The sequence below is a fragment of the Taeniopygia guttata genome, chromosome 1 (genome assembly GCF_048771995.1).
Source record: "Taeniopygia guttata chromosome 1, bTaeGut7.mat, whole genome shotgun sequence".
NCBI lineage: Eukaryota > Metazoa > Chordata > Aves > Passeriformes > Estrildidae > Taeniopygia > Taeniopygia guttata.
In genome coordinates, this window is record NC_133024.1 from 99,989,133 (window position 1) to 100,012,038 (window position 22,906).

The window sequence follows — 22,906 nt, forward strand, 5'->3', positions numbered from 1 at the left end:
ATGTTATGAACACTATCCACTAGAAAGCACAACCTTCCAGCTGCATCTTTGTCTCTTTTAATCTGAAATCACATAAAGGTTTCTTTTTGCAGAATATCATGTAATATGGCATAGATTGGTAAACATTATGGCAATATTAAGTAACAAAATTATGGTATTTTTTCCAGTGTTAATAATGTCATTGTTTATGCGTATGGGCAAGTAGATTCTGAATTTGATTTAATTAGTGTTACCAGTTTTGCACGAATGCAAAAATATGAAGAACCAACATCAAAGATACAAGCAAGCATATTAATTATTTTAATATAAAGTGTAAGAGAAAAGCTACAATGTCTATAGCTAATACTTATGTTACTAAATTATCTGAGTGAGCTCTTTTGCTTATTTTTCTTGTTTGGGCAGCCGGCATCTTTCTGATGTTCCTGAAAAATGAAGCACTGATGAACCCAAAATGATGCAGTGATGCCACCCAGCGGCTCAGCAACAGACACTCACAAAGCCTAATGTAAAATCCTTGGGAATGATGGAGAGCTTGCTTCAGGTGTGTGTTCCAAAAACGCCACTGGGCACAGACACTTAAGCACGTATCTGCAGCTCTCAGGAGAGAGGAGAAGCAAAGAAACAATCAGAAAATGGCAGCATTTTCCAGCACTTGCACACAGCTTCTCTGAAGGATGTGTGGTGGCTCAAACCCAGAGTATTCCTGCAATAGGACAGCATTCAGCTGACAATATCAAGTGCCTCAAGCATAAGGGAGCCATCCTCTTGGCCTGCTGAGGTCCTGGGTTTTGGTGAAACAGACTCAAAAATGTACGAGTCATTTGTCCTTGCTGCTGGCAGAAGCCATGTGCTTGTTAGCAATGGGAGAAGTCAGTAACAAGTCAGTAAAATGTCAAAAGATGTTAATTTGGTGGCCTGGAATATATGCAGGCTGGTAACAAAGACACTTTTATACAACATTTTGGAATTCCACCTATTTGGGAATGAAAATTTTTTACACATTTATATAGTAACACTGATTTTGTATTACTTACAAAAGGCAGGATACATTAACTTAAGCATATATATTTGTATTTCAGGAAGGCCGAAATAGCTCTTCAGAGCTTTCCTCAGAAAGTAGCCTCCAAATTTGTTTCTCTTTTCATTAACAAGCCAAGGAGGGCAAAAATTTAGTATTATGAAGTGATAGCAAGGTTTCCTCTCATAAAAATTTGTCTTGGACTCTAATAATAAAGCTGCCACTTCAAGTTGTCTTCTGATTTAAATAAAAAAGTTTTTAAATCAGAGTTTACCTTAGTAAGGTACCTAATTCTACATAATTAAATCTAGTCAAAAGATTAGATTAGACTAGTTGTGTCCCCAGCTGTCTCAGATCTAACATGATGTAAAAGCTGCAGTCATGCATAGCCTAATTGTGTTAAGGACTGTACAAATACAAATACTTCAGTGATGTCACATTTACCAGGACAAACCGTCATTCACCGCCTCCAAAAATATATATAGTAACATTTCCCAAATTATCTGAATTTTAGTAACAGGATGGTAAATTTTGTGGGGTGACCAAAAATACAGAGGGAATGAAACAGTTTTGTTTTTTCAAGGGGACATTTACTAGAAAGACACAGAAGGTAACAGAACATTTACTAGAAAGACACAGAAGGTAAGGAGCCAGCCACAGATAAAGCCAAGAGGAAAAGAACATTGCCTAGCTCTTTGCTTTAAATCCTGGCTATCAAAAGCTCTTGCATGAAGCAGCAATGTCCTGGAGTTAAAATCAGAAGCTCCCCACCTGTGAAGATACACTTTATTAAATTAGAGTCAAGCTCTCAGAGATGGTGCTAATTATCATTTAATTACTGAAGTTATAGAAATAGAAGACGCATGTATGTTTGCAACATGTAAGATGCAACTCTAGAAAGATAAGCACATTGAAAAAATATCTACACAAAAGCTTCTCTGCATTCTCAGTGCACACATGTAAAGAAATAATATACTTATTTCTAATTCTAAAGACCCTGAAAACATGAAGCTTCTGACAACTAGAAATCCTCAAGAAAATTAGCTCATACTAAATAATTTAATGTGCATTTCTCTTAACACTCAAATCTGCAGGCTGAATAAAATAGCTTAAGAAAAGACTGTTATGCAACAACCACAACTTTATAACCCACCAGGAAAGTGAAAACTAGAGCGAAAAAGAAAATTTTATGCTGAAGAACAAACCAGCATATACTGGAAATGGAACAAAACAAAACACAAACCAGAAGGTAACTAGAACCTTTTGTAAATGAAAAAAAATATTAGTTTAAAACCTGCATAGAAGTGAGGCTCTTAAACAGTGATTCAAACAAGCAGCAATGGCAAAAAGCCTGACTAATTTAAAAATGGAGGGACTGAGTTCATGTCACAGTTGCTTGCACTGCTAGCACTGACTCATTGGTCAATGGCCCTTGATGCTCTCTGCAATGCTGTATCAATGCCCTATCACTTCTTGTCAAACCTGCCAATCCCAAAGTAACTCAAGCTAGAAGGGACCTCAGGAGGTGTCTAGTTCAGCCTCCTGCTCCTCCAGGGTTCTATCAGACTCAATGTGAAGATTTCCTCATCAAGGAGGAATTTCTTATGCTCCAGCCAGTATTTGTCACTTCTCCTTCCACAGTGGCTCTGAGAGGAGCCTAGCTCTGTCCCCTTTCCATCCACCTGACAGGTAGTGGAACACAGCATGACCATCTCCCATAAGCTTTTCTTTTAGCTGAAAAAAACCATTTCTTCTGGTTTCAGTACTGGGTTTTTGCGTTCTGGCTCCTTCAATTTTTTGCAGGACTTCAAGCCAGCCTACTCCAGTAGAGCAGCGCCTTGCCCGTACTGTGCAGCTCAAAACCGAAGACAGCTCTCCAGATACAAATTCCCCAAAGCAGCGAACGCCTCCTCCCGGCCCGCTGCCTGCAGGATCCCTTTGCAGTTGAGCTCTTTCGCCACAAGAGCTCGCTGCTGGCCCACGCTCAGCCGTGCCTGCCGGGCTCCAGGGCTCTGGTGCTAAATTCCCGCCCGGGATGCTCGCAGGGCGCCGGGATGCTCGCAGGGCGCCGGGATGCTCGCAGGGCGCCGGGATGCTCGCAGGGCGCCGGGATGCTCGCAGCGCTCCGGGATGCTCGCAGCGCTCCGGGATGCCCGCGGCCGAGGACTCTCCGTTCACCACCGAGTCTCAGCACGGTCCTGCCATTCCATTTCCCCAGCACTGGCAAGTCCATCTGAAGGGCAGTCCTGCCTCCCAGCCTACTGGCTACTCCTCCCCACTAGATGTTACCCACAAACTGGTCTGGCAGTGTGCTCTGGCCAGTCGTCCCCATCTGACAGTCAGGCATAAAACAGCATCAGCCCTAATATTGACCTCTAAGAAATGCCACTAGCTACCATCTGACAGGTGGACCTTGCACAGCCTGAAAGTCCAGTTAATTTCTCATCCACCTATCCAAACCCCATCTCACCAGTCTGCCTGAAAGGACGCTACAGAAAATGTACAGGAAAGCTTTGCTAAAGTTGACATGAACAACATCCATTGCTCTCCCTTGTTTCCAGAGTAACTGAGCACAAAAGGTAATCAGTCATGCACAGTTCACACTTGGCAAATCTACCTCCACTGTTCCTAACCTCATTGTTGTCCTTTATTTGCCTAGAAATGGTTTCCAGAAATATTTTCTTTATAGTCTTCCTGAAGACTTAAGATTTGGTAAGCCAACCGGTAATTCCCCGGGTGCTCCTCCTGTCTTGTCCTTCTTGACAGTGCATACTATTTGACCTTTTTCAGCCATGGAGAAACTTCCTCAACCACTACAAGTTCTCCAAAAGAAGCAAGAAGCCTCTGTGTGACATCAGCACCCCTGGAGGCATCAAATTTGCTGCCATGAATAAGTGGATGCACAGTTTGCTGAAGTTCTCCCCATCTTTTTTCACCATATGTAATTCTCCAATTTAGTGTAAGTCAAAAGTTTTACAAAATTTTAACTGAAGATTTAAACTATGAATTGTCACTTGCAGACTGGTACAATTTAAGGTCCTGGTTGATTCAGGTTAATATAATACAGTATCACCATAGCCTAAATGCTGTTTGGGCAGACAGAACACATTGTGTCTTCTCAGACCGCCCCTAGATTCCCTTGGCACCCATCTGAAACTTTGGACACGGAGAGGCCTCTTTTCTAGTCTTCATCCCACAATCTTTCTTCTTCAAAGATGAGATTTCCTTATAATTTTTCTTCACACACTCTCGCAAATACAGCAGTTTAAGTGTAACGTATTTCATGCTCTGCTTTACACCTTGTACTTCTTTCTATATGTTGTGATCCTTCAATTAGAATTTTTCTCCTCCTCGTGTCTTTCTCTACTCACTTTAGTCTATTTTTTTAACCTATTTTTCTCACACCTCTGTATCTCCTCCTTGACTTTTCTTATCATACATTCCCCTGGAAACTCTGGAGACTTCTCAGTTGTTATCCCAAAGCATTGTATGGCATCTTCATCTAGCATCAAGAGGCTCTTTCTGCTCCTTTGCCACCAATAAGCAACAACACGGAATAAAAATTATTTCATCTGTAGAAAAGCAGAGATCTTGTAAGAAACTCCTCTCTGTTTGACAAAGCTGAGCCTAGATTTCATGAGGAAGTTCAGTTCCCAGACACTAGGTTAATAGCACAGATCAAGTCAAGAACATGAACACAGAATAAGGCTTGCCTGCTTAGCACTGCTTCTCCACAAAGCTTTTTCAACACCTTGCTCTCAACTGCAGGAGGAGGCAGGGACATTTTCCAGTGACTCATGAAATATGGTTATCTTATCCACATATGAAGAGCACTTTGCTGGTGGGGGAATGTCTTACAGCACTATGTCACGTCAAACAACATTATTTAAAACAGACACGCTGAGTCTAGTTTGACTGGAGCTCCTTTTACACTGCAGAAGAGGGAAAAAGAGACAAATATGCTTCTTTTTCTAGCTCAAAGTAACAGGGACAAATAAAGATGACTGCACAGGTCATGGATTCTCCTCCTCTGGAGATACTTGTAAGTTTTCTGGACACAGTCCTGAGAAACGTGCTCTAGGGAGTCCTGCTTGAGCAGCAGGTTGGACTACAATGACCTCCAGTGGTTGCTTCCAACCTTACCCATTTTGTGACGGCCAGAACCCAAATAAATGAAAAAAAATAGCTCTGGAAAATGTAACAGCTGAAGGCTGTACTATGACTGGTATTCTTTATGCAAAGTCATTACCTCAGTTACCCAGCTAATGTGTCAGTATCCTGTCATGTTTCATCAGTGACTATGCTACTTGTCTCCAATGGTACCCAAGAGGAACCAGACCACCTATCAGGAGTCAGAGGGCACAGAAAAGTGAGCAGAATGAGTTTAAATGATTCATTTTTTTCAAGAACTCCTGAAGAGATTTTGTACTCTAGTCAATACTACCCATGACATTTCTTACTGTCCCAAATTCAGACAAACAACATGAACATGCAAAGCATATCTAAGGATGTTGCTGCTGTCTCTCTGCAGCACCATAGAAGCTACCCTGACAGCAATCTCATGTATACACTGCCTTATGGCACCTGCTGTGCTTAGTAGAGGCCAAGTTAGCCAAGAATCTGGATAATTTCTAGTTTTTCCTCAGTTTAAAAAAAACCCACAAATTCTGCTTGCACATCAACTATTTAAAGTAAAATTAGAATCCCAGGCAATTTAATCCAGTTAGCAATCCTAAAAATTCAAGACTATTAAACTGAAAATCCTTCTTTTGGCACCAGGAAACACATTAAGGAAATAGAGGTAACTGCAGCAGAAAAGGCATGAGACTAAGAAATACATGATGAGAAGAACAGACAAATCAGTAACAGTTTAAAAATAATAAAGTTTACACAGTATCTTTGATTGTACGTACAAAGAGTACTTATCTTGGCTAGTAAAACTAGCAAGTTCAACTCAAGCAGTTTCAATCATCACTTTGTATACCAAAACATACTCTCCTAACAGCTAGCCAAAAGCAAAGGTATGTTTTTAACTATCCACCATAATAACCCAAGCAATTCCAACAAGAAAAATAAGTCAGAAAATAGTACAATCCAAACACACACATTTTCTTCTAGAATACCTTAACTAAGAACCTGACAGCTGCAATACCTACCACTTTTTAAAGATGGGTTGTTTGCCTGCTGATTCTTTCCATCTTTCTCTTTTTTAATATTCTTTGAATCTAAAAGACAAGATTCCATTACATAATAAATATAATATTCACATCATAACTATGTCCAGCATAACACAGAATGCTTTCAGACAATACAGAATATTTTGTTGACTTTGATTCACTTCAGTACATAATCAAAAAGGTATGTAAATTTAATCACAACAGTATTTTCCCTTCAAAATATATTGAAAAGTACAGCATGAAAAATCAGAGCTTTTGACTACTTTATATCAATTATTAGAGTAAATCTGGTTGCAGAATACAGAATATCAGTTCCACAGACAGCAATCCAGTCCTATTTTTAAACAGTTTTACTTCAACCTACACAAAATTTGAGATCCTAAAGATCACTGGATATCTTTAAACATCTGGTTATACACAGATCACTGTCAATGAGAAACAAGGAAAAAAACAAACCCATCCTAAAGCCATATATCTGAGTTAAATATTTCACTCTATATTGAGATTCCTTAATACTCAATATTCTAAATATAAAATTCTCAAATACTCAAAGCAGCTATCTCAGCACATATCAGTCAATAAAAAGAATCACTTAGAAGAATCTACATTCTCTATCATTAATCTTGGCACATACTCAGAAAGGGGTCTGCCATATTTAATTTTTGATGGATTTCAGCATGTATGAGAGATGCAGAACTGGGCAGCTGTAATGGAGAAGACTTAGAGAGACAGCTCCACTCGTTCCTTTTAAAAGACATTGCTTGGTGACCTGCTTTTAACACTCATGGACTTGAGTGCAATTCAAATACGATATCAACCTCACAACAAAAATGCAAGTACACTTTCAGATCTAAAAAGCTTTTTTGTTTTTACCAAGATCTGCATAGGAGAATAACTCCCATGGTCTGCAAATGCCTTGCTACTGGGAATGGGGCTGTTCCTCTAGCTAGGCTTGTGCCTAGCTCACACCTTGGGTTATCCCACTTAGCCTGAACTGGTACAGGTGAAGGGAAGGCTCACTTTTACTGCAAGATTGCATTAGTAGCCAATTATTAGGAGCTGTATTCACTCACTTTTAAGTCTACAGCAACTGATTGGCTTGCTCTTGAAATAAAAGCACTCCTGACTTAGAATGTGAAGATTTTGGCGACAGAAACTCTTGAAATATCATGAGTTGTTAGTTGTTCTCATTATATTTATGCAGCAAAGACTAAGCCCTAACAGTGTTTCTTTTCTTTAAGTAAAGCATTTCTTGAAACCTACTGACAAGCAATGTGTGGTGTTCAGCACTTCCATCTCACATCTTTCATGAGCAGGAAATTGCCACATAATGCAAGAGCTGAGTCATGACAGTCCTCTGTCACCAGTCCCCAAATCCTCCCCTACCACTCAGTGAGGAGAAGATAAGGCCATCCACATGGCTCTGTGCTTGGTAGGGTGTGATGCTCCTTTGGTCAGAGCACAGCAATGGCCAGGGCACCCTTGGGTGTGGCCAGGCAGGGCTTCACTATCCAGAGCCACGCCATCACTCTGTCCAGGAGCTACCAGGGGCGTGGCACTGGGGGCAGCCCCAGCAGTGGTGGCCATCCCAGAAGACAGACTGGGGCTGGGATGGGACATGGGGCCAGGGCTGTGGTGATCTGGGGACTAGCCCTGCTGCAGCATCACTGGGGCAGGGGCTGACAATGGGGTCCTGGGCAAGGCAGGTGGAGGCCCCGGGTGAGTCAGGGTCATTAAAGCCTGTTAGTGTACTCAGGACCATGAGACCTTCCAAGAATAATCCAGACTTCACAGTCCTACAAAATCAATGCACAGCTTACATAACTGCTCAAAATACACTGCAAAAATACCACCCCTTTCTCCTAAAGCAGACACAGGCAGAACTCCAAGTCCCTCGAAAAGGAAACAAAATGTTATGTTTACTCCTTAACTTAATCTTCTTTCTTGATTTACATGCTCTTTCTTTTGGAAGAAGTTTGCTTTGGAAAATGTTCTATTATATAGGTTCCTGAAAAAAAAACGCTTATGAAGGTCAACTTCAGATGGAACTGCTGAAATTATTTGGGACAGCACCTACAGAGCTCTAACCTCAGTACCTCCTCAGCAGTTGGGTTTTAACCCCTACAAGTGGATACCCGACAACTACCTGTAGGAATCTCAGAAGGGATAATGCTAAATCTAGTTCAGTAACACCAAAAAGATGCAAAGCTAATGTTCACCTTCTCCATCCTACAGGTCAAAATATATTTCATCCAACCTCTTTGGGACTGAGCTGAATCCAGCTAATTTTCTACTCGGAGCTAGCAATCAACAGCAGGACCTTTTGCCATGTTCTATAATCTTAGTCAGTATTTCCCACAAAAAGTCATGGTACTAAGGCAGACATCAGGCTGTCAGCTTGCAGAACAAATAACTTCCCAATATGACTATGTCCAAAAAGGAAATCAATAATCTTTTATGTGGAACTCCATTGAAAGAAGAGAACAAATATAGTAACTGCTTCCTGCAAACACCCAAAGCTTGAAAGGACAGAGTCATGAAAGAGTATCCACCGAACAGTGCCAGATTAAAAACAAGATGACAGCTTTTCATGATGAGAGACATCAGGAACAGGTGAAAGAATGTGAAAAGCTGCAGCCTGGACACCACATGTGTTCTTGCTGACAATTGCTACACAAATTATTTATTCCCTGTACCAGCTAGCTTTAGTGCCTCTTTCAAAAATATCACAGCAAATATGAAAGTTGAAACAAAACACCCTTGGCAACGTATTTTTCTTATCAGCTATTAGAAAACTACAAGAAAAGAAGAGATGATTAATGAGAAGTGGATTTCTCAACAGCATTTTAAACAACTATTTCATTTGAGGTGGAGGCATTTTCATACACCATAAACACAAAGCACTGTCACTATCACTTGTTTTTGATGGTGCAGAAGCATCCAAGAATACGTCTGAATAAAACCAAGACTGCTTTCAAAGGAATCGCTTGCTTTTATGCATTCCAACCTTCATCAGTGGGAAGCTGGGAATAGCATTACAAAGCTGGAATGTTTTGTATCAAGAGATGCAAAGCTACTAGCAGGAAGAATTACCAACCTGTGTCCACATCAGATATCCTGTATCTATCTATTGCCACCCCAGAAAACTTTCCTCCAGGCTCTATTTCACAGTCATTACTTCACAGTCTATACTTCCCAGCCTTGTTCAGGTGTGCTTTTTCCAATGTTGGCAGTTAAACTGGATAAAAAATTATGGTTTATTTTTAAAAAATATATAAAGAAAGTAAGATTTTATTTAAAGCCAATTTTATAAATATTAATTTTTATAAACATATGGAGTTGTTTAATGCATGCCAATCTATATTTTAAATTTTGATATTCTATATTTTTAACAAATTTAGCTTCCAAAGATCACATAAAAAATTAGGCTACTATTCAAATCACTGGGCTGAACAAGATTACTCTCTCTGCACATGATCCTCAGCTTGGTCAAGCTTTGAGGTCAAACCTCAAAAAATAAGGTAATGAAAGACATAATATGTACCTGTAAATAATTGTACAGGTACAAAGAGTATTTTCTTTTCATCCCATTGTACATTCAGCTCCTAGACACATTCAATGGCTAATTCCTTGAAACCTGAAAATTTGATTTGAAAATAAGAACTCTATTTATATATTGGAGACAGAAGAGACTTATTAGTCCTACAGTCTTTAAGCTCATGGTAACAAAAAAAAAAAATAGACAGGTTAATTCATCATCTATCTTCCCCTGTCCATTTTTAAAGGGAAAAGTTTCAGCTTATTTCTCAATGTAAAACACAGCATGTGTTAGATCATTTGCCAAAACAAGAGCTAGAATTGAAATTTTTCATGAAATGGACTTAATCAAATGCTACTCATCTCTCTAAGAAAGTAATGAAGAACAGGATACTTATTTCAAAAAAGTTTTGAAAATAAAGTAATACATATAGGTACACAGCATTTATATATTTGCTATGTATCTATAAATATTTAGCCTATACCACACAGAGGCTAAATACCCTATGAAAGATTTCTTTCTTTTATGGCAGCAAGATTAGAGCATAGCATATACTAAAATTCTAAAAGCAACATATTCTATTGTTCACCAACTATTTCTTTTCTAGAGTGTGCTTCATAAGCTAAAGCTTTAGATACAAGACAAGATTAGAGTAAGATTATTTACCATAGTGCTTTCTGCTTACTGATTCAAAACTCTGTGTGTTTACATTACTCCCACCCTATCTGTAACCACAAAGTTTTGCTGATAAGATTTCTCAACAGAAGACAGGCAAGAGCAACCACATCTATCATTAAAGAAATTAGAGACAAGGGAGGAAAAAAAGGAGAAGCTATCCTAACTGACTTGTGAATACCAAATTAAAAAAATAAATCAGAGAAAGCAGTGGTAAAGCTCTGGGCAAAGATAATCCTGATGACCCATCGGTATTTCCTCTTATAAGCTCCCATACTGAACTGCAGTTTCTTGCCTGAGAAGCTTTAAAACTTTGCAACTTCTTTCTAGAAGACTTAACCTTTCTGCAAACTAGATGACTGTTTTGTCCAAGTGATGGCAAACATCATGTCTTTTAATAGCAGTAGCTTCCATCCCAGAATAGTGTGTTACATGTAGGGAAGGCACATATGTGCCATCTACTCATTGTGCAGTGTGGGGAAAATTAAGTTCACAGTCATGCTTTCAAGACTTCTGCAGCTATCCCTCAGCCCACCTTGATGTCTTCAACTCTTCTGGGTCTTCAAAACATGGCAGGATGCCTCTCTCCTCAAACAAACCCCTTGTCTTTTCCTGATGTATGTGAAATACCTTTGGGTGACAAAACCTTTTGCTCTTCCCATGCCCCACAATTACTTGCCCTCAAATGAAATTTACCAAAACAAGTCCAAGACTTACCATTGCTCAGGAAGGGGCCTTCTTCTCACTCCCTATGACACAGGGCTGTGAGCACCTTTCACCAAGCCTCAGTGCACACAGCTGAGAATATCCAGACAGAGTGAATATGAAATTTCTCCTTTCCTTTCTTTTTGTGCTACCCTAGAGGGATTCTTATCTTATCTGCTTGGAACAGCCAGTCTCTTTGACTATATTTAGACAACAGCCATGCAGAAAACCTACAAGAGAAGGGGTCAGACTTCCTCCATAAACTCCTGGTGCAACAATTAAACGGATGGCTCCTGCCATTACAGAAAATCTATTCTAGCAAAAGACAATTATTTACCAAGGGAACACACAAGCACATAAAGCAGCTTGGGCTGAAGGTGGTAAGCTCAAGGAAAGTACAAAAGTGCTAGTAGTCTTTTATAGAGGAGGACTACCAATCTGGAAGCTTCCAAAACAGCAGCAACATGGTTTCAGAGAGTGGATCTTTTGCTCTTCATATTTTTTTTGTTTCACCAGCCCAAACACTCTTGTTCTTCTTAAGTCTCACTCTCTATTTTAGCTCTGAACTCACAATTAACATCTGTAGACATGACACAGCAGAAATCACACCTTTGCAGTACACTGTGTACTTGTAGATGAATCTCTTTTAAAATGTGAGTTTTATCTTCAAAAGACATTTGCTAATGCCATCCATTGTGATAAAATTTGATTCTTTGTACTACTTAGTTATCATTCTGCTAAATTATAGGCAACTCCAGAATAAAGCCCCAAGTTTTATTTAATAGCACATCTAGACACATTCCTCAATTTCAGAGTGCAGTAATGATTTCAAGGCTGTCACAGGACAGAATTCTTTTCATTAAATTTGTAGAACTCAAGACAGCCAAATTCAGCATATATATTCTAAAACAATGTGAAGTTTGAACTTACCTGTATTCAGCAGCAATCACGAACTGTCTTCCTTAATTTAACAGTATGGCAAATTGTCATGCTGTATCCCACCAGCTCCAAAAAGAGAATTTAGTAGGTTCCCCACTTTCTTTCCTCTTGGATTAAAGCTACCAGGCCTTACCTTTCGCTGATGTTCTCCCCATGGTAACACTTCTGTGATCTCCCCTCTCACAATAAAAAGGCTGAAGTTGAAAGACCAGTTAATTCTTCCTTTCAGCACAACAGTTTCCTGTGGAGCAGTAATACAACAAGTTAAGGGGGGAGGTTGTTGGCATTTGGGTTTTCTTTTTTTTGGAAAGGATGATTTTTTTTGTATTGGTATATAATTATCTTCTGGTTTTAAATTACAAGTGTTTAACAAACAATCTGTAGGAGAGTAGTGTGAAAACAACAGTTAAATAAAAGTAGCAAAAATACCAAATGAAAACTTTCATTTCCTTCTTTTAGACAGTTCATTCTCTAATGATTTGCATTTTCTGTGGATTTCTAAAACACAGAAAGATATAAAATGTGATTTATTCCTTTTTCTCCCCAGAAAACATTACTGAAAAATGGAAGACGCTTTATACATAACCTACTCACCCTGCCTCACTTGCAGAGAGTTAAACAATCATCAACTTCAATACCTTTGGGTAAAACACATTATCTTGCACAACTACAGTTGAAGAGGGAACAAAACACTAATGTAAAAAGTCTGTACAAGGCCCATGTGCTCATTGATACCCCTGCCCTATGATTTGTAACAGACTTGTAACAGTGCACAGAGAAGTGTTAGGGAAATGCTAACTGCAGATAAAAGCAATGAGCCACATTCTTGTAGGGTTTAGAAATCGGAAAGGACAGATTGGTGAAACTAGTGTAAAACAGCCAAGACAAACTTTCTTTTTTGTGTCTTTTACTGTGATTTTCTACTCCAGCATCTAGTATTTTGAACTTTGACTGTGTTCCAGTCAAACTCATTTCAAGCATCTAGCCTTGAAGCAACAAAGCCAGCAAGTTTATTATCCTTCTCCATTAACTTTTCAAGTAATAAGGGGTACATACATTCAAATTTCTGAATTATGTTCTTGGATAATTTCATTTCAAGCAACTTCCATTAGATTTAAAGCTGACATCACCAAGAACTTGAGGAGTTTTTTAAATTTAAATATGTGCATACCCTTTCATCTCATTTCACAATTCATTTTATCAAAGGTAACATTTTTAGAAGCTACGTCTTTCCACTGTGACATAAAAGAAGTAACAGTTGAAAAGCAAGTTATCTACTTGTAATTTCTTGACTCTTCTAATCACATGCAAAAAAAAAAAAAATACACATATATACCATATATAAAAAGAGAAGTATCATACAACTGAGTATTTTCCTGAAACTATGATCCTTTACTGAAACTTCAAGAAACTTCAAAGCCCTATGATGATTGACTGGATGATGAAAACTTTATACAGTGCAAGACCATGGCTAAAGCTAATTAAAAGTTTTTTTTTTTTAAATGCCAGTGACTAATAAATTTATTTCATGTGTGTGTTGTCTGCGAACATGCTGGACAGTTATTACAAAAACTCAAGATTCAGACTTGAAAGGAGTAATAAATAAAACTGAATACTACCATAAAATAAGCAGATTTTGCTACACAATAGCATTCACAGTATAAGTGATCATCAAGATTAAGAATAGAAATCCTTTTAAGCTATCAAATAAATTTGAAATACTTTATATTTTCACAGACTCCCCCAAAAATTCAAAGCTTTTCCACTGCAAGTAATAAATCATGGAAGGTGATGCAGAGTCAAAGTAACTGTTTTTACAGATTACTTTAGAACAGCGAATGGTTTTTATCTTTTTGTTCCAAGTACCAGATTGCACTTGGTGCAGTAATAAAGATTCCAACCCTGCAGTGATAGTCATCAAGTTTAGCACAACCGGAGCGTCTGTGAGAACATAAAAAGGATTCCAGCTTTTCATTAGCTTGTGTTGTACCAGATAGGCTGTTTTACAGCATGTCCACCAGCCTGTTAAAAATATAAGACAACTGAAAGTTCTGAGAAAGCTGTTTGAAATGAGGCAAATCCAACTGCAGGAACACAATATATTACTGTTTCAAAGAGGTGCTACTTAGAACTCAGTTACACCTAAGTACTCAATTTAAAGCTGCTATTAAATTAGCTCATAGATTGTACTGTTTGTCACAGAAAACATTCAAGAACAGTATTTCTGAGCCCCTATCTAACAACCACTACATGTTGCTGACCCACAGCAAAATTAAAACCAGTTATCTCAAACACAGGGCAGGGTCAACCTGAAACAAAGTGCAACTTCTTCTGCAGGGGCAGACCTAAGAACTACTTTCCATCACCTCACATACTTAAGTGGAAAATCCTAACTAAGCAAGGCAGTTGTGTCCTTTGCTAACCAAGACAGAGTCTTTTATGTTGCACTCATCATCCCCAGCCTGGCTCAACCCACAGCACACCCAACACAGAAAAGAAGAAAACCACCAACAAACACAGGGAAAACACCTCCAGGCACATTCTGGTAAAATTACATAGCAAGGACAGATCTCAAGGCATTCTTGTATGTGTGACTTGGCAAGTAAGCTGAATAAGAAATATGGAGCTAAGAAATTAACCAAGCAGCTTCAGAAATTAAGGGAAAAATGAAACAAAGCAAGGTCAGGAATATATGAGCAAAGAAAGAAATGCAATGGCAAGGCTGAATGAAGTGCAATGGCATTAGAGAGCACAAAACAGCAGAATGAAAACCAAAGTTACAAGGATTGAGATAAGCACAGAGGTTGTCAGTCACAAACAGAAAATGACTGAAGCATTTAAGGGATTGTCAGTACAGAATCCAGTGAGAAACCATTTGCTGCCAATTAAGGAAAAAGTAAAGGAGAAAAAATCCACAAACCTAGGATAATATTGGATTAATCATCAAAATGTCTTCAATCCAAAGAGCACTCAAAGGATATCCACACTCATGAAGTGTATTATTTACATCACTTACATCTCAATTCATTCTGTAAACTGAGTTTTAGTCTTTCTCTGATTTCCATCCCTTCCATGAATTCCTTTTTAAAAAATCTGATGGAAAGCATTTATCTGCCTTTAATTCTTTACTGTAGGTTTGTCAAACCCCAAATCACTTCTACTAGCCACCTCCCACTGTGCAAGCCCTTTGTCAGAAAGCATTATATTAGTAGACAAGCCTAAGTCTTCACCTTCTCTGCATTGCTAGTATATTATACTACATGACAGAAAACAGGGTGGAAAACATTCTTTCTCCCTAACTTTGCTCCTTCTCTTTTGAAAGAATTACTCTAAGGGCATGCATTGCTGCATTTCCAAGAATATAGCATTCAACAGAAAATGTCAAAATTACTTGTTCTTTTGCCTGCTATGCATCTCCATTATCCTTCTCACTGTTAGCCAGGTACTCAAGTAAGCCAAATGTCCTGAAAAAAAAATTTATGCATATCTAGGGCTTCCCAGTGCAAGTTTATCTTGACAGCATGCCTGCTGATAAAAACACACAACAGAACTACTGAGATAAACGTAATATTTAAATAAGCCTAAGCAAAGAGGAGATTGTGGGTTCAGTCCACACAAAAAAGATTCACGTTTTTCTCTCCATGACTCTGCATCTAAGGCAGGACAAGAGCCAGCAATTTTAAAAGCCATTAGCTTGTTTGACCTTACCAATGGTGCAAATGCAGTAACTTAGACCTCACCATTGGCATCTTCATGGGTGGGACAGTCATCAATGGGCAATCTCTGCTGGATAAGGACTGAGACTATTCTTTTACACACATACACTGCACGGAGGAGGCATCTAACAAAACAGCCACTTGGAAGCAACAATGAAGTTTTCAGTTTTAGCTTGAAATAAAGGCAGACGTTCTTCAGGCTTAATGTGAACAAGGAGTTGTATTTGCCCCTTTTTTTCTGCTACAAATGCTTCAAGATTAAAATTCCATATGCAAAGGTGAAAAAGAAGTACACATAGTTTGAACAGCAAAACCAGTTATAGAAAGAAAATAGGTATAGTATAAGCTAAGAAATACTTTCCCCTGCCAATGCTTTCGTTTGTACAAGTTTGCTTTCCCCATCAGCATTTGTGCGCTATCACATTTATAAACACACGAGACATCAGCGACAGCTGCTGGCCACGCTCCCATTGCTGTTTGCCACTGCCACGCTCCCATTGCTGTTTGTTTGCCACTGCCACGCTCCCATTGCTGTTTGCCACTGCCACGCTCCCATTGCTGTTTGCCACTGCCACGCTCCCATTGCTGTTTGCCACTGCCACGCTCCCATTGCTGTTTGCCACTGCCACGCTCCCATTGCTGTTTGCCACTGCCACGCTCCCATTGCTGGCCTCCTCCCTGCTGTTTGCCACTGCCAGTGCTGCAGAGCACTCCAAGGAAAGGACCTGTGCAGCCTCCTCCACGGACACACAGACCAGCAGCCACAGCTCCCACTCCAGACTCCACACATGGGGAGCCTGTGGATTTCTACAAGCACCAGTTGCTGTCCAAACCAGTGTGACTTAACTGCATACTTCAAAGCCATCCTTCATTAATCTGGAACACCTTTTCCTTAAACCTAATCATCTGTTGTCTACTCATCTGTCGTCTCTTAAATAAAATCCTACTTCATACCATTTTTAAAAGCCTTTGAGGGGCTGAAAAGAGACAAACAAGAAGCGTAAAACTTTAAAGGAGTTTTTACATAATATACATTACTTTATTAAATAAAATTTGCAATACTTAAAAATAATTTTCAGCAAACTACCCAGCATATAGACTCATCCAGTATACTTGAAGACACAACAGCATACCTCCTTATTTCTGTTATAGAGATAGCCAGTTTGCCTCTCAGTGCATACTGTGGAAAAGTAAGATCGGAAAGGCTAAAGAAGAAAAAAATTACACTAATGTATTTGGAAAATGTAGCAAAAGCTTTGTATTTATAAACTCAGTATTATTTACCATTACACATACATGAGTTTGAAGCGAAACATTAAAAATTAAGTCTTCTTTCATTTATACACACAAATACATAATCAGTTGGTGTTCTGACAAGAAATTTGATCCGAGTTGGAAACCCTTTTAGTTTCAATTTTCTGTAACAAAAACCAAAAAAGTTAAATACTTTCAAGGAAAGGAAATTAAACTTCTACATTTTCATACAGCTCAACTTTTAATAAACTGATATATATGAACACCTCCTCTAGTCACTAAAAGCAAAGCTAGACAGATAGAATTTAATCAAATTCACAGGCTTTCAAACCAGCAAATATTAACTAGCCATATAAATCATTACAACAACTAAGCTTGAGTATTTCTTAAGTTGTTAAAGAAAGCAAGTGGGTACTTAGTGCTTTACAAATATATTTTTGTAATGTCATTTTCTTTAACATCAAGCAGAAATTTTCTGCACTTGCAGAACTGCTTGGTAAGTCACCAGTGGTGTACTGCTCACTATATATGAAGTGATTAGCATAAACAAACTTTTAAGCTGTCAGCAGTAAAATATTGCCTGTAAATGTTCTGCTCTCTCTCCAGGTAAGTTTACGACCTGCTTTAGAATATGAGCAATTGTAATTACAGTAAGTCATACATTTCAAGAATGCAAAACCCTCTCTAAACTCTCAAACCCTATTAAGTGTGTTATTCAGTAAAGTAAGGTATTGTGTATTTTAAAAAGAAATACTAACAGGGTTTAGACTGAAGATTTGTCCCAAAAAATCCTGAAACAATAAATAATACTTATACATGAGAACAGAGAAGTAAGGTCTCCAAATTAAACAGCATAACTTGTATTAATGCACAACAGAAACAATGTCATGCAGATTTAACATTTACTAAATTGACAGTAATTTTTTAAATTGCAGTTTAGACGTGCTCTACGGCTACCAACAAAAAATGAAAAAGCTATTCTCCTCCTTCCCTCCCTCCCCATCCTGCTTTAAAAGTCAGAAGATGTGGGGTTGTAAAAACCTGAAAAAGGAAATGGTATGTGTGAAGTCAGCAGTTTAGCAAAGCGGCTGGCCATTAACAGCTTTAAATATTCTTAAAATGCCAACCTTCCCACATGAAAGGGTATTTTAATGTTACATTAAAATAAAAAATTTATTCATTAAAATAAATTTTAAAATATAGCTTATGCTTCTATCTTAAAACAAAATTGCCAGTTTTAGTAGTTTACTAGTACATATTTACAGTAGCACAATATTTTGACAATTTGTTTAAACATTTTGGTGAATTCAGCACACTGAAACCTCTGTGCTGTTTTCTACTCCCCGTTCAAGCCTGGAGCACTCTTTCTGAAAACATTCATCATCATTATTCAACCTGGCTTTGTCCAAATACCTAACTTGATTTTTTTTTATAAAGCAAACTATTTTGCTTTATAAATTGGAAAAAACAAACAAACAAACTGCACAATTAGCACTAAAAGCTACATACCTGCATGAAATTGTCTCCACACTCAGATACACCTTCTCTGTCTTCAGCTCAGCCTCCCTTGACACAGAAGAGAGGTCTCAAACTGAGCTTACTTTTAGCATAGTGTAAATAGAGCAGACAAGGGAGGAAAGAAATTGCTGTTGCAAACACACCAAGTGCTAAAGAACCCTATACAGCTTTCCTGCACTTGTCTTTAGCAGACAAGAAGCAACAGCACCAGCAGCAGAGTGTGTAATGCATAAGGGAACAAGGGGGGAAAAAGACAAACAGAGGCCCAATGGCAGAAAGAGAATTTTTCACTCTTTTAGGCAACTTTGGCTTCCTCCCTTCTACATTGCCTTCACACTGGAAAAGGACTGTAAAAGCTTGGTTCAGATATAATCCAACAGAGCTCTATCCACACAGCAAATTCATCCCCAAGGTCCAGATTTTTTCTTCACAATGGAGTATCCAGAGAAACACACCTACTTTTAGTCTGATAAAGAAATATACAGAAATCAAATAGCATGCACAATTATTTTTTTCATTGAAGGCATGTAAAACAGCCTTGGGACATTTCTGCACAGGATCCAACTGCTGTCAGCACCCCAGATGAAGTTTTAGAACAACCTGTTTGTCTCCCTTTGCTTCTACTCAACACCAGCAGCAACCTACTTCTGCAACCATCCTCTTCCAGTGCATAAAATACCTGTTTCTCTCTCCCACTTGAGAATCCAAACAACATAATGCTGACTGGGACGCCCCGTCACTCTATATTAACAAAGACACAATTTGCCTCAACTGATTTTTCTGCTGCTGCAACACTCCATGGTGTAGCCTGGCTTATATAATGGAATAACTACACTGATCCCACGTACTGGTGCCCAGTCAGGGAACAAAACCAAACCAACCAGAACTAAACAACCCTTAAGCAATTTCCTGATAGCTCCTCTGTCAAGACAATGTTTTTACAGGAAAAAAAACCCCAGAGAGCTGCTTGCAGTTTCCAGGCACAAGCACTGGACTCACCTTGCTGGTGCTGATATCTGTGCTATTTCCCCAACTCAAAAAGTCCCCTTACACAAGGGATCTTCATGCAATTGCCACCAAAAATATTTGTCCATCTATTGGACAAACATTATCATTGAATCACAGAATATCATGAGTTGGAATGGACCCATAAGAATCATTAAGATCCTGGACAGGACAACCCAAAGAATCACACCAAACGCCATTCCGAAGGACCATTCAGTGCTGCTAGACATTTCTTCAGCTAACAAAGCACTAACAGGTCATAAAAGACATAACAACTCCTAAATGCTCAAAGGACTAGACAGCTGCAAATACTCCGCTGTACTGTTTGCTTCACTCTTCAAAAACAGAAGATAACTAAAGACTTAAAGCATCAAGAAAATGTGCAGCAAATCTGTATCTCTCTTCCCACTTTCTATGACAACTTCCCAATTGTATTTCAAAAAACAACACAGAGGTGAAGCAAGCCATAACAGAGCAATCTCCTCCACCTCTTCCTCAGCATGACAGCACATCTGTCACTGCTTGTATGTGGCTCAGGCCCAGGACAGTGGCAGAGTATCCCCCTTTCTGCCATTTCTGGAGATCCCCTTTCTGAAGGCAAGCCCCCCTCTTTCCTCCACCTACTGCTTACACCACTGAGCACCAGAAATATTCAAACGAGGTAGTATTTTCCTACAACAAGCTGAAAAATAATTACAAACTATATTCAGAGTTTTCCATCTAACCATAACACTGATTATTTTGGAATTAAAACCAGTTCCTATCATCTAACCTTCCCAAAAAAACACTCTCTGTCTCTTTACAACCCTTCAGTACAGGATACACATACAACAGAGGGAAGATTTGGTAGGGGAAGCACCATCAAACATGCAGCAGCCCTTTTAATCTCTGAGCCCCTGACAGATGTTAGTGACAATAAAGAGTTCCACCAAATTTAGCAGTTCTGATACCCTTTCACATTCCTCCATGCACAAGACTCAGTTTTACAAACTGCCCTTTTTAAGTGGGCTTTTAAAAGTGCCCCACAAACTGCACTCCTTCCACTGAACCTGCCTGCATTAATCTCTGATATATTCCACACAGTACATAAATAATGGTACATGCTTCATTTTAGGTATGCACCTCATTAAAATGGTGCTACTCTCTTACAGGTTTTATAAACTTCAGCTGCTCCCTGCACTAATGTATGGTAGAGGATGAAAGGCTCAACCTCATCTTTGCCCTAAACTAAAAGGAGTCTCATATTACCTTGAGAAGACAACTGACTTAGATTTCCATCAAAGAAGTTCATCCCTTTTATGAAAATTGATGGAAAGGAAAATGACGGAATTCCCTTGGTATCTTAAATAGAATTTAACCTGATTTCTGAAGTTGAAGGCCTAGAATAAAATGATCTTAAACAGCACATCCACCTTTAATACAATGTTTTACTTGGGTTTAGATGACAACATACAAATATTAAGAATATAAACCACTTATGGGTTTAAAAAAAAAAAAAATCAGTAATCAGTCCAAAACACTGCGCATGCTTAAACTGGATACTGCATTGTTCTTACAAAGCCAAAAAAGAAAATGTACTTTAGGATTAGTTTGGACATAAGATATGTAGACAGTATCCTTCCTACCTGTGAAGCAGAAAGGCTATCATCCTGCCAAATCACATGAAAGAGCACTAAAATTCTGCTAAAGGTGTAGTGTTTCAGAAACACTTTGACATTAGGCTCTGCAGGTAATTCAGAAAAGCAGGAAGAAAGCACACTTAGGAGCCACAATAAGCATTGGTGTTGCACAAGCTTGGATCCAAACTCATCAACCACTACCCATAAAGCAGGTGTCTTAGCTGAAGTTCGAAACTAGGAGCCAGTCTTGAAACAAGACTGCTGAAACGAAAGTGACATGGCACTTAACACCACAAAGAAATCCGCACTTCATTTAGATCCAGGTAAGAAAATAATGAATTTTTGATCCTATCCAAAAGACATAGAAACTAAAGCTGCTACTTTTTCTGATAGGGATCTTGGGCAGAGAGTTGCTAAGGGCACATACACAGCTCATCCCTGCAGACACACAGTCCTAAGGGTGTAACACGTTATATATGCTGTACTACAAATGGTTTAGTTGTGTGCACTTAACACCAAATGTCCATTGTATATAAAAGAAACTATCAGAGCAAGCCCAAATAAATAAAAGTCATAACTTTGGTAATAGAGACAGCTGCTCCTTTCTGAATGGTTATGAGGCAGCTCCTGACTTTCCTCCAGACCTACACCGTTGTTGACCAAGCAGAAAGACGAGATAAAAGTACCTCCCCTGGTCATCAGCACCATTTATGCACCAGTTACTCTTTGTGTACAGATCTGCTGCAGATAAAAGGGAAGCCTGCTCACTGTTGGCTCAGGTACCTGAAGCCACCCTTCCCACCCCAAAAGATGGTAACCTACCTGAAGAGAACAAAGATACAGAACATGAATTTTCGGCAATGTGATCAGTTTACAGAAACACATCTGGACTAAGCAGGTGACTCACCAAATCATCTCCTGCTGCTCCCAGGAGCAAGGCAGCATTGCTGCTCCATGGCCAGCACTGCAGCAGGAGCCGGGTGCACACCTCAGCCCTCACTGCCCATACACATCAAGTCAGCCAGCAGGTGCATGAAGATACAAAAATAGTATTTACACAGAAGCACAGAGTCTTTCAGCATCTTTCCCTCAAACAAATTAATTGCCCCTCCACTTAGACATCGTAAGGAAACTGCTCACACTCACATTATCAGTCATCGTTACAATGCAAAAATAAATTTAGCTGCATATAACTAATATTAAAGCTTCCTAAAAATTATAGAGCAATTGGATCTTATAAGAAATCTCCAAAGAAGATGTACAAATTTTCTAGGAAAAGCACCCTCATATATCAAAAGCACAATCACAGCAAAAAGGAATTATTCATCAAATTGTATGACAATGTTAACAAATATTCTAGAACGTTAAATTTAACATTTCCATTGCTTCTTATTTACCCATTGCTCTATTATGCTTTGACAATTTCATATGGGCTTTTCTGGCTCTTCCCACATGCCAGAAAAATCTCATTCTGAGCAATTTATGTTGCATGTCTTACACTTTCAAGAATACAAACAGTATAGCCCTTTACACTTAAGATTTTAATCTCTGAAACAAACAATCAGCACTAAGGCTGGGTGCCTAAGGCTATTTCTTTCAAATGGGAATGAACAGAACTTTAAATGCCCTACAGATGTGGAGCTCACAAAATTGGTTAACAACCTCCCTTGTCTAGACTCCTTGAAGCAGTGTACTGGTCCCTACCTGTAATTTGTTCTATGTTTGCACTTTAAAAATATCAC

The 22,906-nt window shown here is 38.8% G+C and overlaps 1 protein-coding gene across 27 annotated transcripts in view; it reads right to left on the minus strand.

The window, feature by feature from the left end:
* The window catches only part of SCML2 (Scm polycomb group protein like 2), a 98,720-nt gene that overhangs the window by 45,979 nt on the left and 29,835 nt on the right, over positions 1-22,906 (minus strand). For 16 of the 27 annotated variants that reach the window (XM_072934318.1, XM_072934292.1, XM_072934263.1 and 13 more), the window contains 2 exons: positions 12,186-12,293; positions 6,175-6,243 (listed from right to left, as the gene is read on the minus strand). In XM_072934318.1, the coding sequence (XP_072790419.1) occupies positions 6,175-6,243; positions 12,186-12,207 (91 nt within the window). In that variant the 5' untranslated portion in view covers positions 12,208-12,293. Of the gene's footprint in view, positions 1-6,174; positions 6,244-12,185; positions 12,294-18,531; positions 18,601-22,906 lie in introns of those variants that run through there. The other 11 variants (XM_072934299.1, XM_072934329.1, XM_030281591.4 and 8 more) reach the window with 6 other exon arrangements.